Below are 14965 nucleotides of genomic sequence, written 5' to 3' on the forward strand. Positions count from 1 at the left end.
AAGAATAAATGAATTACAGGATGGCAAACAATACCAAGTACTGGTGAGACTGTGGAATCTCATATACTGCTTATGGGAGTGTAAATTGGGATGACCACACTGGAAAATTGTTTGACATTTGCTACTAAAGAATATATGCGGGCCAGGTGCCGTGGCTCATGCCTATAATCCCAATACTTTGGGTGGCCGAGTTGGGTGGATCACTTGAGGTCAGGAGTTCAAGACCAGCCTGGCCAACATGGTGAAACCTGCTCTCTACTAAAAATACAAAAATTAGCTGAGCATGGTGGTGGATACCTGTAAGCCCAGCTACTCGGGAGGCTGAGGCAGGAGAATCACTTGAACCCGGGAGGCGGAGACTGCAGTGAACCAAGATCACGCCATTGCACTCCAGCCTGGGAGACAAAAGTGTAACTCCATCTCAAAAAAAATATATGCATGCAACTTATGATCCAGAAATTCCAACTCTAGGTAGATACACAACAGAAATGCATACATCTATTTACCATAAAACAGGTACCAGAATGTTCACAGCTGCACTATTCAAAATAGCCAGGCCACGTGCGGTGGCTCATGCCGGTAATCCCAACACTTAGGGAGGCAGAGGTAGGAGGATCGTTTGAGCCCAGGGGTTGATGAGACCAGCCAGTGCAACACAGTGAGACCCCATCTCTAAAAACCAAAAAAAAAAAAAAAAAAAAAATAGCTTCTAACTAGAAAGTACCCAAATGCCAGTCCGCTATAGAACAAATGAGTGTAAATGGTGGTATATTCACACAATAGAAAATTGCACACGATGAAAATTAACACATTGCTATTATGTGCAACGTCATGGATAAATGTCACAAAAATATTATTGAGCAAAGAAAACTAGACACAAATACCGTATCATTCCATCTTATTTGTATTTTTTTTTTTTTTTCTGAGACTGCATTTTGCTCTTTCGCCTAGGCTGGAGTGAAGTGGCAAGAGCTCTGCTCACTGCAACCTCCACCCACCGGGTTCAAGCGATTCCCCTGCCTCAGCCTCCCAAGTAGCTGGGATTACAGGCGCATGCCACCATGCCTGGCTAATTTTTTGTAATTTTAGTAGAGATGGCATTTCACTATGTTGGCCAGGCTGGTCCTGAACTCTTGACCTCAGGTGATCCACCTGCTTCGGTTTCCCAAAGTGTTAGGATTACAAGCGTAAGCCACCATGACCAGCCTCCATTTTTTTTTTTTTTTTTTTGAGACGGAGTCTCGCTCTGTCTCCCAGGCTGGAGTGCAGTGGCGCAATCTCAGCTCACTGCAAGCTCTGCCTCCCGGGTTCACGCCATTCTCCTGCCTCAGCCTCTCCGAGTAGCTGGGACTACAGGCGCCCGCCACCACGCCCGGCTAATTTTTTTTTTTTTTTTGTATTTTTAGTAGAGACGGGGTTTCACCGTGGTCTCGATCTCCTGACCTCGTGATCCGCCCGCCTCGGCCTCCCAAAGTGCTGGGATTACAAGCGTGAGCCACCGCGCCCGGCAACCAGCCTCCATTTTATATAAAGTACAAAATAGACAAAACTAACCCATTATGGGATTCTTGCTTCTGGGATTCTGGAAATTTTCTATTTCTTGATCTACTTGTTACACAGATATGTTTACTCTGTGAAAATACGAAGAACCAGGCCAGTGTGGTGGTTTGTGCCTGTAATCCCAGCTACTCAGGAGGCTGAGATAGGAGATTGGCTTGAGCTCAGGAGCTGAAGATTAGCCTGGGCAACATAAAGAGACCTTTTCTCTACAATAAATAAACAAATTAGCTGGACGTGATGGTGCCCGCCTGTAGTCTTACCTACTTGTGAGGCCAAGTGAGAGGATCACTTGAGGCCAGGAGGTCAAAGCTGCAGTGAGCCACAATGGCGCTACGACACTACAGCCTGGGCGAGAGTGCAAGACCCTACATCTTTTTTTTTTGAGACAGAGTCTCGCTCTGTTGCCCAGGCTGGAGTGCAGTGGCACCATCTCAGCTCACTGCAAGCTCCGCCTCCTGAGTTCACGCCATTCTCTTGCCTCAGCCTCCCAAGTAGCCCTATCTCTTTAGGGCCGGGCGAGGTGGCTAACGCCTATAATCCCAGCACTTTGGGAGGCCAAGGCGGGCAGATCATGAGGTCAGGAGATGGAGACCATCCTGGCTAACATGGTGAAAACCCATCTCTACTAAAAATACAAAAAATTAGCCAGGCATAGTGGCACGTGCCTGTAGTCCCAGCTACCCGGGAAGCTGAGGCAGGAGAATCATTTGAACCTGGGAGGTGGAGGTTGCAGTGGGCTGAGATCACACCACTGCACTCCAGCCTGGGTAACAGAGCAAGGCGCCGTCTCAAAAAAAAAAAATAAATAAATAAAATAAAATAAAAAAAATAAATAAATAAATAAATAAATAAAATAAACAACAAAAACGCATAGAACCATGTGCTCATGATTTATGCACATTATATTTTTTTTTCTTAAATTTTAGTCCATGTCCTGCTGAACATACATGTTATATTTTAAAAAGGAAAATAATGGGCTGGGTGCGGTGGCTCACGCCTGTAATCCCAGCACTTTGGGAGGCTGAGGCAGGTAAATCACAAGGTCAGGAGTTTGAGACCAGCCTGGCCAACATGGTGAAATGCCGTCTCTACTAAATATACAAAAAATTAGCTGGGTGTGGTGGCAGGCGCCTGTTATCCCAGCTACTCGGGAGGCTGAGGCAGGAGAATCCCTTGAACCTGGGAGGAGGAGGTTGCAGTGAGCCAAGATTGCACCACTGTACTCCAGCCTGGGTGACAGTGCAAGACTCCATCTCAAAAAAAAAAAGGATAAAAATGAGTGATACTGGCCAGGTGTGGTGGCTCATGCCTGTAATCCCAGCACTTTGGGAGGCCAAGGCGGGCAGATCATTGGAGGTCAGTTCAAGACCAGCCTGACTAACATGATGAAACCCTGTCTCTACTAAAAATGCGAAGAAACTAGTCAGGTGTGGTGGCAGGTGCCTGTAATCCCAGCTACTCAGGAGGCTGAGGCAGGAGAATCACTTCAACCCAGGAGGCAGAGGTTGCAGTGAGCCAAGATCGTGCCACTGCACTGTAGCCTGTGCAATAGAACAAGACTCAGTCTCAAAAAAAAAAAAAAAGAAAAAAAAGAGCGATACTGTTTTCAAAGCACATTGGGTGGGTTTCTGTGCACGTTATGAGTGACCATCACACTGCCAGCACCCATGCATGGACCCAGAGGAAGGAATGACACTGGGCCCAGGTGATTCAGCCCATCTTCCTAGCTACAGTTTCCTCATAAGTTCCTGAGATTTGCACTTTCTTGCATGTCTGAATAAGAAAGAAAGCAATCCTATATATTGGATTATACCCTGCCATAAATATAAATACATAAATAAGAGGCCAGGCACCATGGCTCATACCTGTAATCCCAGAGCTTTGGGAGGCCAAGGCAGAAGTATCACTTGAGCCTTGGGGTTCAAGACCAGTGTGGGCAACGTAGCAAGACCCTGTCACTACAAAAAATAGGAAAATTAGCCAGGCTTGGTGGCACATACCTGTATTCCCAGCTATTCAGAAAGCTAGAGTAGTAGGATTGTTTGAGCCCAGGAGTTCGAGGCTGCACTGCACTCCAGCCTGGGTGACAGACTGAGACCCTGTCTCTAAAAAATAAATAAATAGAACAGAAAGAAAGGAAAGGTATGTGGGCTGGGTGTGGTGGCTTATGCTTGTAATCCCAGCACTTTGAGAGGCTGAGGTGGGAGGGTCACTGGCACCCAGGAGCTTGAGACCAGCCTGGGCAACACTGCAAAATTGCTTCTTTACAAAAAATACAAATATTAGCCAGGCATGGTTGTGCATGTCTGCAGTCCCAGCTACTTGGGAGGCTGGGATGGGAGGACCACCTGAACCTGGAGAGGTTGAGGCTGCAGTGAGCCATGATCGTGCCACTGCACTCCAGCGACAGAATGAGACCTTGTCTCAAAAAAAAGAAAAGAAAAGCTATGTGGTGGCCAGGTGCGGTGGCTCATGCCTGTAATCCAGCACTATGGGAGGCCGAGGAGGGCAGATCACTTGAGGTCAGGAGTTTGAGACCAGCCTGGACAACACGGAGAAACCCTGTCTCCGCTGAAAAAAACAAAAATTAGCCAGGTATGGTGGCACCTGTAATCTCAGCTACTCGGGAGGCTGAGGCAGGAGAATCACTTGAACCCGGGCAGCGGAGGCTGCAGTGAGCCATGATGCCGCAACTCCAGACTGGGCGATAGAACAAGGCTCAGTCTCAAAAAAATAAAATAAAGTTATTGGGTGTTCTTTGCCTATTTTGAAGCTACAAGCCGTAAGAAAATTAGGAGTAATACAGAAATAAAATCATGGACTTGGGTGTTTTGTCTGAATATATGAATTTGTCCCCAGTCTTTTTTACTTTCTTTTACTTTTTCTTTTCTTTACTTTTTTTTTTTTTTTTTTGAGACAGAATTTCGGTCTTGTTGCCCAGGATAGAGTGCAATGGCATGATCTTGGCTCACCGCAACCTCTGCCTCTTGGGTTCAAGTGATTCTCCTGCCTCAGCCTCCCGAGTAGCTGGGATTACAGGCATGCTCCACCACGCCTAGCTAATTTTGTATTTTTAGTAGAGACAGGGTTTCTCCAAGTTGGTCAGGCTGGTCTCGAACTCCTGACCTCAGGTGATCTGCCCGAGTTCTGGGATTATAGGCGTGAGCCACTGCACCCGGCCTCTCTTCCTTTTTCTTTGAGACAGTGTCTCATTCTGTCACCCAGGCTGGAGTGCCATAGCGCGAACTCTGCTCACTGCAACCTCTGCCTCCCGGGCTCAATTGATTCTCCCATATCAGCCTCTGGAGTAGCTGGGACTACACTCACCACTATGCCTGGCTAATCTTTGTATTTTTTTTTTTTTTTTTTTTGAGACGGAGTCTCGCTCTGTCACCCAGGCTGGAGTGCAGTGGCGCGATCTCGGCTCACTGCAAGCTCCGCCTCCCGGGTTCACGCCATTCTCCTGCCTCAGCCTCTCCGAGTAGCTGGGACTACAGGCGCCCGCCACTGCGCCCGGCTAATTTTTTTGTATTTTTAGTAGAGACGGGGTTTCACCGTGGTCTCGATCTCCTGACCTCGTGATCCGCCCGCCTCGGCCTCCCAAAGTGCTGGGATTACAAGCGTGAGCCACCGCGCCCGGCCCATCTTTGTATTTTTTGTAGAGGTAGTTTTGGCATGTTGCCCAGGCTGGTCTTGAACTCCTGGGCTCAAGTGATCCTCCCAGCGTGGTCTCCAAAAGTGCTGGGATTATGGACTTGAGCCACTTCGCCCAACTTTCTTTACTTTCTTTCTTTTTTTTTTTGAGAGAGAGTCTTTGTCGCCCAGACTGGAGTGCAGTGGCACAATCTTGGCTCACTGCAAATTCTACCTCTCAGGTTCAACTGATTCTCATGCCTCAGCCTCCTGAGTGCCTGGGACTATAGTCATGTGCCACCAAATCTGGCTAAATTTTTTTCTATTTTTAGTAGAGACGGAGTTTCACCATGTTGGCCAGGCTGGTCTCAAACTCCTGACCTCAGGTGATCTGCCCGCCTTGGCCTCCCCAAGTGCTGGGATTACAGACATGAGCCACCATGCCCGGCCCCAACCTTCTTTACTTTAAACATCTACATTTACATTCACAATGACAGTAGATGGTCAAATGATGACCTTGGGGTGCTGTAGAGCTTCAAGAAGCAGGGAGATTCCTTTCTCAAGGCAGGAAAGGGGCTAAAACATACAAGAACCTTCAAAATGAAAACTAAGACACTAGCAAAAATGTTTTGGACAGAATACCACGCATGTAGCTAAAAACAAAAAATTCTTTTTTTTTTTTTTTTTTTCTGGGATGGAGTCTGGCTCTGTTGTCCAGGATGGGGTGCAGTGGTGCAATCTCTGCTCCCTGCAAGCTCCTCCTCCTGGGTTCATGCCATTCTCCCACCTCAGCCTCCCCAGTAGCTGGGACTACAGGCGACTACCACCATACCCAGCTAATTTTGCTTTTTTGTATTTTTAGTAGAGATAGAGTTTCACCGTATTAGCCAGGATGATCTTGATCTCCTGACGTCGTGATCGTGCTGGGATTACAGGCATGAGCCACAGTGCCTGGATTTTTTTTTTTTTTTTTTTTTGAGACGGAGTCTTGCTCTGTCGCCCAGGCTGGAGTGCAGTGGTGCAGTCGGCTCACTGCAACCTCTGCCTCCCGAGTTCAAGCGATTCTCCTACCTCAGCCTCCAGAGTAGCTGGCCTTACAGGCGCACGCCAACACGCCTGCCGAATTTTTGTATTTTTGGTAGAGTTGGGGTTTCACCATTTGGCCAGGTTGGTCTTGAACGCCTGACCTCAAATGATCCACCCACCTGGGCCTCCCAAAGTGCTGGGATTACAGGCGTGGGCCACTGAGCCCAGCAAAAACAAAAAATTCTAATGGTATAATGCTGGGTACATGTATCCTCCCATCCTAGTGTCCTTTGATCAGTGGTAGCCACTGTTACTTTGGGGAGTTTACTGGAGATAGAATACGTATATTAGAGTATATTTGTGGATGTACTTACTGTATCCATACATCATGCTGTAATAGCCACAATACATTCAGCTATTCATATTTTCTTTTAACATAAACGGAAGCATCCTGTGTACTTTATCTCACTCTTGGCTGTGCTCTGTCAATCTGAAATCATGAGATTCAGGAAAATGTGATTAAGTATAGTTTTTGTTTGTTTTTTGAGACCGAGTCTCACTCTGTCACCAAGGCTGGAGTGCAGTGGCACGATCTCGGCTCATTGTAACCTCAGCCTCCTGAGTTCAAGCGATCCTCATGCCTCAGCCTCCCAAGTAGCTGGGACTACAGGCATGAGGCACCACATCTGGCCAATTTTTGTACGTTTGGTAGAGACAGGGTCTCACCGTGTTGGTCAGGCTGGTCTCAAACTCCTGATCTCAGATGATCCACTTGCCTTGGCCTCCCAAAGTGCTGGGATTACAGGCGTGCGCCACTGCACTCACCCTGATTAAGTATAGTTTACTACGTTTATTTATCCTCAAACATTCCAAAGCTTGAGGATAGCCACCCAGAAACACCAATTCCAAATGTATAGGGTCAACGTTCCAAAGTGGGGCCCAGGCATGATGGCTCACGCCTATAATCCCAACACTGTGGGAGGCTGAGGTGGGAGGATCACTTGAGCCCAGGAGTTTGAGACCAGCCTTAGCAACATAGTGAGACCTGGTCTCTACAAAAAATAAAATAATTAGTTGAGCGTTGTCAACTAGAAGTCCCAGCTACTTGGGAGGCTGAGGTGAGAGGAAGGCTGCAGTGAGCATGATCCGGCCACTGCACTCCAGCTTGGGTGTCAAAATGAGATATTGTCTCAAAAACGAAAGCAAAAACACAAAAAAAGCATCCAAAGTGGAGAAGTTACGGTTTCACTTATATAGGCAGAGACATACAATCCTTACAGTGGCTTGACTAGCTATAGGATACTACATTCCAAGGAAGATTGCTTTATTACTCTGTGAGGGGTGTACCCGCCTGAGGAAGTCTTATCTCTGCCCTGTTTGGTCTTAGTTATTTCTAGGGTAAAAGGGGCAGAAGGTACAGCTGCTCACCATGTGATTCATGCTGCATAACCACATTCCTCTCAAGTTTCAGGATCATTTAAAATTCCAACAGCAGCTGGGCGTGGTGGCTGGTGCCTGTAGTCCCAGTACCAGGGACGTTGAGGCTGGAGGATTGCCTCAGCCCAGTAGTTTGAGGCTGCAGTGAGCTATGATTGCATCACTGCACACCGACCCTGCCTCTAAAAAATAATAATATCAACAAAAAAGTTCCAATAGCTTTACGTTTGAATTATTTAATTCCACAACTCATTTATCAACATATGTTGCAGATAACTCATGGGGAGTATAAAATACTCATAGTATTGTCACAGGTTATAGGTTTTTCTGATTACCTATTGCTATAATGAATTATCCCATATCTTTTTGTTGTTGTTGTTAGAGACAGGGTCTTGCTATGTTGCCCAGGCTGGCCTCTGATTCCTGGGCTCAAGTGATCCTCCTGTTTCACCCTCCCAAGTACTATCACTAAACCTGGCTAATTGCTTCATATCTTTTTTTTTTTTTTCCCCTTAGAGACAGGGTCTCTATAGACAGAGATCCTCTCTATAGGAGCAATAGGGATGCCAATCAATTCTGTTTTAGGACAGATCCTGGGATTACAGGCGTGCGCCACTGCACTCACCCTGATTAAGTATGGTTTACTATGTTTATTTATCCTCAAACATTCCAAAACTTGAGGATAGCCACCCAGAAACACCAATTCCAAATGTATAGGGTCAACATTCCAATGGGAATGCCAATCCCTCAACGTGGGATTACAGGTAGGATTTCTGACATTAGGGTCCTAAGACTGTTCAAGAATTGATTTGGCACTTTGGGAGGCCAAGACGGGCGGATCATGAGGTCAGGAGTTTGAGACCAGCCTAAGCAACATTGTGAAACCCCCGTCTCTACTAAAAATAAAAAAAAAATTAGCTGGGCATGGTGGTGGGCACCTGTAGTCCTAGCTACTCGGGAGGCTGAGGCAGGAGAATTGCTTGAACCCGGGAGGCGGAGGCTGCAGTGAGCCAAGACTGCACCACTGCACTCCAACATGGGTGACACAGCGAGACTCCGTCTCCAAAAGAAAAATTGATTGCGGCCAGGCGCAGTGGCTCACGTCTGTAATTCCAGCACTTTGGGAGGCCGAGGTGGGTGGATCACTTGATGCCAGGAGTTTAAGACCAGCCTGGCCAACAGGGTGAAACCCCACTTCTACTAAAAATACAAAAACTAGCTGGGCACGGTGGCGGGTGCCTGTAATCCCAGCTACTAGGGAGGCTGAGGCAGGAGAATCGCTTGAACCCGGGAGGCGGATGCAGTGCACCGAGATCCTGCCACTGCACTCCAGCCTGGGCAACAGAGTGAGACTCGGGTTAAAAAAAAAAAAAAAACTGGTTTGAATCTCCATTGTTCCTATAGACAGGATCTCTGACTTTAGAATCATAAGGCTTTTGTTTAAGGAACCCTTAAGATGTTTTTCAGATCTCTGAATTCCAGCGAAACCAGTACCAAGACAGAGCTGTCTCAAAAAACAAACAAACAAAAAAATACTAGCCCCGAATTCCATGAGGAGGTGGATTTGAGGTTTCCTCTCATCTCCTCTTTTGGTGGCCCTAGGATTAAACTTCTTTCTCTGCTGCAACATGTTATCTCTAGGCATTCATGTGCCTAATAGGCAATGAACCTATTATGATTACAGTGTTTTCCCCCACCTCCAAGAATAAAGTGAAACCCCAGAACTGCTTATGCACTGCTGGTGGGAATGTAAATTTCTTCAGCTATTGTAATTGAAAATTACAATGAAGGCCGGGTGCGGTGGCTCATGCCTGCAATCCCAGCACTTTGGGAGGCTGAGGTGGGTGGATCACCTGAGGTCAGGAGTTTGAGACCACTGGCCGGGCGCGGTGGCTCACGCTTGTAACCCCAGCACTTTGGGAGGCCGAGGCGGGCAGATCACGAGGTCAGGAGATTGAGACCACGGTGAAACCCCGTCTCTACTAAAAATACAAAAAAATTAGCCGGGCGTGGTGGCGGGCGCCTGTAGTCCCAGCTACTCGGAGAGGCTGAGGCAGGAGAATGGCGTGAACCCGGGAGGCGGAGCTAGCAGTGAGCCGAGATGGCGCCACTGCACTCCAGCCTGGGTGACAGAGCGAGACTCCGTCTCAAAAAAAAAAAAAAAAAGGAGTTTGAAACCAGCCTTGCCAATATTGCGAAACCCCGTCTCTACTAAAAAAATACAAAAATTAGCCAGGTGTGGTGGCACACGCCTGTAGTCCCAGCTACTCAGGAGGCTGAGGCAGGAGAATCGCTTGAATCCAGGAGGCGGAGGTTGCAGTGAGACGAGATCGCACCATTGCAGTCCAGCTTGGGCAACAGAGTGAGACTCTGTCTAAAAGAAAATAAACTAGCCGGGCGCGGTGGCTCACGCTTGTAATCTCAGCACTTTGGGAGGCCAAGGTGGGCAGATCACGAGGTCAGGAGATCGAGGCCATCCTGGCTAACATGGTGAAACCCCGTCTCTACTAAAAAATACAAAAAATTAGCCGGGCGTGGTGGTGGGCGCCTGTAGTCCCAGCTACTTGGGCGGCTGAGGCAGGAGAATGGCATGAACCAGGGAGGCGGAGCTTGCAGTGAGCCGAGATTGCGCCACTGCACTCCAGCCTGGGTGACAGAGCGAGACTCCGTCTCAAAAAAAAAAGGAAAATAAACTAAAAAAAAAAAAGAAAATTACAATTAAATTACAATTACAACTGAAAGCAGTTGGAGAGATTTCCTGAAGAACTTAAAACAGAACTACCATTAGACCCAGCAATCCCATTACTGGGTACATACCCAAAGGGATATAAGTTGTTCTACCATAAAGACAAATGCATGCATATATTCATTGAGGCACTACTCACAATAGCAGAGACATGGAACCAACCTATATGCCCACAAACGGTGGACTGGATAAAGAAAATATGGTCCACATACACCATGGAACAGTACACAACCATAAAAAAAGAACAAGACTGGCCGGGCGTGGTAGCTCACGCCTGTAATCCCAGCACTTTGGGAGGCTGAGACGGGCAGATCACGAGGTCAGGAGATTGAGACCATCCTGGTTAACACGGCGAAACCCCGCCTCTACTAAAAATACAAAAAATTAGCCGGGTGTGGTGGCAGGCACCTGTAGTCCCAGCTACTTGGGAGGCTGAGGCAAGAGAATGGCGTGCCTGGGGGACAGAGTGAAACTCCGTCTCAAAAAAAAAAAAAAAAAAGAAACAACAAGACCATGTCCTTTGCAGCAACATAGATGCAGCTGGAGGCCAAACTAATGCAGGAACAGAAAACCAAATACTGCATGTTCTCACATATAAGTGGGAGCTAAACATTGAGCACACATGGACATAAAGAAGGGAACGACAGGGGCCAGGCACAGGCACAGTGGCTCACGCCTGTAATCCCAGGACTTTGGAAGGCCGAGGCGGGTGGATCACTTGAGGTCAGGAGTCCAAGACCAGCCTGGCCAACATGGTGAAACCCAGTCTCTACTAAAAATAAAAAAATAAAAAAAAAAAAAAGGCCAGGCGCGGTGGCTCACATCTGTAATGCCAGCACTTTGGGAGGCCGAGGTGGACGGATCGCCTGAGGTGGGGAGTTCGAGACCAGCCTGACCAACATGGACAAACCCTGTCTCTACTAAAAAAAAAAAAACACAAAATGAGCCAAACATAGTGGCGCATGCCTGTAATCCCAGCTAATAGGGAGGCTGAGGCAGGAGAATCGCTTGAACCTGGGAGGCGGAGGTTGAGGTGAGCCGAGATCGTGCCACTGCACTCCAGCCTGGGCAACAAGAGCGAAACTCTGTCTCAAAAAAAAAAAACAAACAAAACAAAAAAAACAAAACCACCACAACACCAAACAAACAAACAAAAATTTAGCAGGGCGTGGTGGGGTGGACGCCTATAATCCCAGCTACTCAGGAGGCTGAGGCAGGAGAATCACTTGAACCTGGGAGGCGGAGGTTGCAGTGAGCTGAGATCGCGGCCACTGCACTCCAGCCTGGGCGACAGAGCGAGACTCTGTCTCAAAAAAAAAAAAAAAAAAAAAAAAAAAAAAGGGAATAACACCAGGCCCTACTTGAGGGTGGACCTACTCGATGGTGGAAGGTACGAGGAGGGTGAGGATTGGAAAAACTACCTATTGGGTACTATGCTTATTACCTGGGGAGGAAATAATCTGTAATCCAAATCCCTTGCGACATGCAATTTACCTATATAACAAACCTGCATATGTACCCCTGAACCCAAAAGTAAAAAATAATAATAATAAAAATAAAGTGAAGCCCCACGGGGCGAGCATGAAATCTGGGAGCTCAGCCATTTCCCTGGAGGTGGCTGGGTGGGCGGTGGGAGTGGACGGGGCTGGGCAGTGACTGCTGCCAGAGCAGGGGGTTGGCGCGAGGGACGGGGGGTAGGGGGCTGGGCAGGCATCGGTGTCGCCTCGCAGGGAACAGTTGGGTGGCTTCCAGCTTATGCCAGGAGCCTCCTCCTCACCCGCACATCGCGAGGCTAGGATGGGATGTCGTGGCTGCCAAATCCTCCGAGGCAACTCCTGCCTGGGACGGCCTCCCACAGGACAGGCCTGAGAATCCGAAGCGCAGGCTCGGGCTGCTGGGACACCTTCCCCCGCCTGCAGATCCCGCCTTCCAGCATCACCGGGGTTCGCGGAGGAGAAAGAGGAAAGGCGTTTGGCCTGCCAAGGCCGCCGTAGCGAGGGGGCGGGGCCCGGAAGAACAGGATGGCGGCGCGGGACAGTGACAGCGAAGAGGATCTGGTCAGCTATGGGACTGGGCTGGAGCCTCTGGAAGAAGGTGCGGGCCGCATGGGCCGCCAGAGCCTGTGGAAAACAGGCCAAGGGCCCAGGATTCGGGCCACAAAAGCACAAGTCAGTGCTGGACCGTTGTTAGATCGTTCCCAGCGCTGGGAACACGGCCGCGAGGGAGGCGTTAGCCGCGCTCTCGGGGTGCTCACCTTCTGCAGCGACAGAGAGAGATTTACAGGGACGGGAGACACAAGCGTGGCCGAACAAGGGGGCGGCGAGATAGAAACAAGAAAATGACGGAATAGCTGGTGTGAGAGCGGGGGGTGCTCAGGCAGTGTCTTCCCTGAGAGAGGACGTTTGAGCTCAGACTTGAAACCGAGGAAGAAAACAACCATGAGCAAATCTGGAGGGAAAGCATTTCAGGCAGAAGGAACATAAAGTGCAAAGGCCCTGAAGTGGGAGCCAGTTTAGGAAATTGAGGGGCAGGCAGGACGGGTATGGTTGCAGCAGACGACAGCGGGGGAGACAGGTAGAAAAGAATGTCAGAGGCCGGGCGCGGTGGCTCACGCTTGTAATCCCAGCACTTTGGGAGGCCGAGGCGGGCGGATCACGAGGTCAGGAGATCGAGATCATCCTGGCTAACACGGTGAAACCCCGTCTCTACTAAAAATACAAAAAATTAGCTGGGCGTGGTGGCGGGCGCCTGTAGTCCCAGCTACTCGGAGGCTGAGGCAGGAGAATGGCGCAAACCCTGGAGCTTGCAGTGAGCCGAGATCGCGCCACTGCACTCCAGCCTGGGCGACAGAGCGAGACTCTGTCTCAAAAAAAAAAAAAAGAATGTCAGAGGGGCTGACAGGGGCTGGATCTTACTTGGTAGGGTAAAGAGTTTGGATCTTGTACTAAGTGCAGGATTAGGGTTAGGGTTAGTGTCATGGGAAATTACACAGGGAGGGAGATATACATATATATGATTTTTAGAGACAGGGTTTTGCTCTGTTTCCCGGGCTGGTCTTGAACTCCTGACTTCAAGTGATCCTCTTGCTTCTGCCTCCCAAAGTGCAGGGATTACAGGTGTGAGCCACTGTACTCGGCCAATTTTTAATATTATTCTATCTTTGATGTTGAGAATACACTGGTTGGCGATGGGTAAGAGTGAAGCAGGGAGATTAGCAAAAAGAGATCAGGAGATGATGGTGGCATGGATGGGACAGTTAGCAGTGGCGGTGGTGTGTAATGGTCTGGGTGAAGATATATTTTGAAAGCAGAGCTGACCATACTTGCTGGTGGAATGTGGGGGTGAGAGGCAAGATGAATCAAGGTTCTCTCCTGTGTTTCTGGTCTGTTCCACTTAATGACTTGACTTGTTCAGCAAGTTATGTATTGAGTGTCCAGTAAGGGCTGTTGGCTGTGCTAGCCCTGTGGGGAATGCAGAGTAAGAATGGTGGAATCATTGGGCCACAATTTATTTGCAGACCTCCTGTTGGTGGGGGTCCCCTCCCTTTTTTCACCCTGACCACATCCTGCCAGGTTGATTGTACTTCTGGGATATCTCCACTTATGCCCCCGTTATTTCCTACAAACAGTTCTGGTGGAAACTTCTGGATACTGGCCCTTCTTCTACCCTCGGCTTACAAAAAGTTGAGAAAGGGGCCAGGCACAGTGGTTCACACCTGTAATCCCAGCACTCTGGGAGGCTGAGGTGGGAGGATTGATTGAGGTCAGGAGTTTGAGACCAGCCTGGGCATTGTAGTGAGACTCTGTCTGTAACAAACAAACAAAAGAAACAAAAGGCTGAGGAAGGCTAGTCTTCCGAATGCTTTTTATGTGTTTGAAGTCAGCTGTTCCATTTTCTTAAGACATCTCTGTTCTACACTCACTATCCCAAGTTCTTTTTTTGTAGAGACAGGGTCTTGCTGTGTTGACCATGCTGGTTTCAAACTCCTGACCTCAAGCGATGCTCTCACCTTGGCTTCGCAAAGTGCTGGATTGCATGCATGAGCCACAGTGCCCAATATTTTTTATTTTAAAAATAGAGATGAGGCCGGGCGTGGTGGCTCACGCCTATAATCCCAGCACTTTGGGAGGCCAAGGCGGGCAGATCACGAAGTCAGAAGATCCTAACCATCCTGGCTAACATGGTGAAACCCCGTCTCTACTAAAAATACAAAAAAAAAATTAGCTGGGCGTGGTGGGGGGCTCCTGTAGTCCCAGCTACTCGGGAGGCTGAGGCAGGAGAATGGCGTGAGACCGGGAGGCAGAGCTTGCAGTGAGCCAAGATGGCACCACTGCACTCCAGCCGGGGCAACAGAGCGAGACCCTGTCTCAAAAAAAAAAAAAAAAAGTAGAGATGGGATCCTTCTGTGTTGCTCAGGCTGATCTTGAACTCCTGGCCTGAAGTAGTCTTCCCAGCTCAGCTTCTTAAAGTGTTGGAATTACAGGCATGACTCTCTACACCTGGCCCCAACCATGTTTTTTTTGTTTTTTTTTTTGACAAAGTCTCGCTCTGTTGTCCAGGCTG

General features: G+C 48.6%; 1 protein-coding gene across 2 annotated transcripts in view; it reads left to right on the forward strand.

Annotated features, from left to right (window-relative positions):
* Positions 1 to 12410: 12410 nt before the first annotated feature.
* GPATCH1 (G-patch domain containing 1) overlaps positions 12411 to 14965 on the forward strand; it is a 47879-nt gene continuing 45324 nt past the window's right edge. The window contains exon 1 of one of the 2 annotated variants that reach the window (XM_032170384.2): positions 12411 to 12496. In XM_032170384.2, coding sequence (XP_032026275.1) covers positions 12424 to 12496 — 73 coding nt within the window. In that variant the 5' untranslated portion in view covers positions 12411 to 12423. Of the gene's footprint in view, positions 12497 to 12549; positions 12571 to 14965 lie in introns of those variants that run through there. The other variant, XM_058425392.1, reaches the window with a different exon arrangement.

The sequence above is a fragment of the Hylobates moloch genome, unplaced genomic scaffold, assembly GCF_009828535.3.
Source record: "Hylobates moloch isolate HMO894 unplaced genomic scaffold, HMol_V3 SCAFFOLD_12, whole genome shotgun sequence".
Lineage (NCBI taxonomy): Eukaryota > Metazoa > Chordata > Mammalia > Primates > Hylobatidae > Hylobates > Hylobates moloch.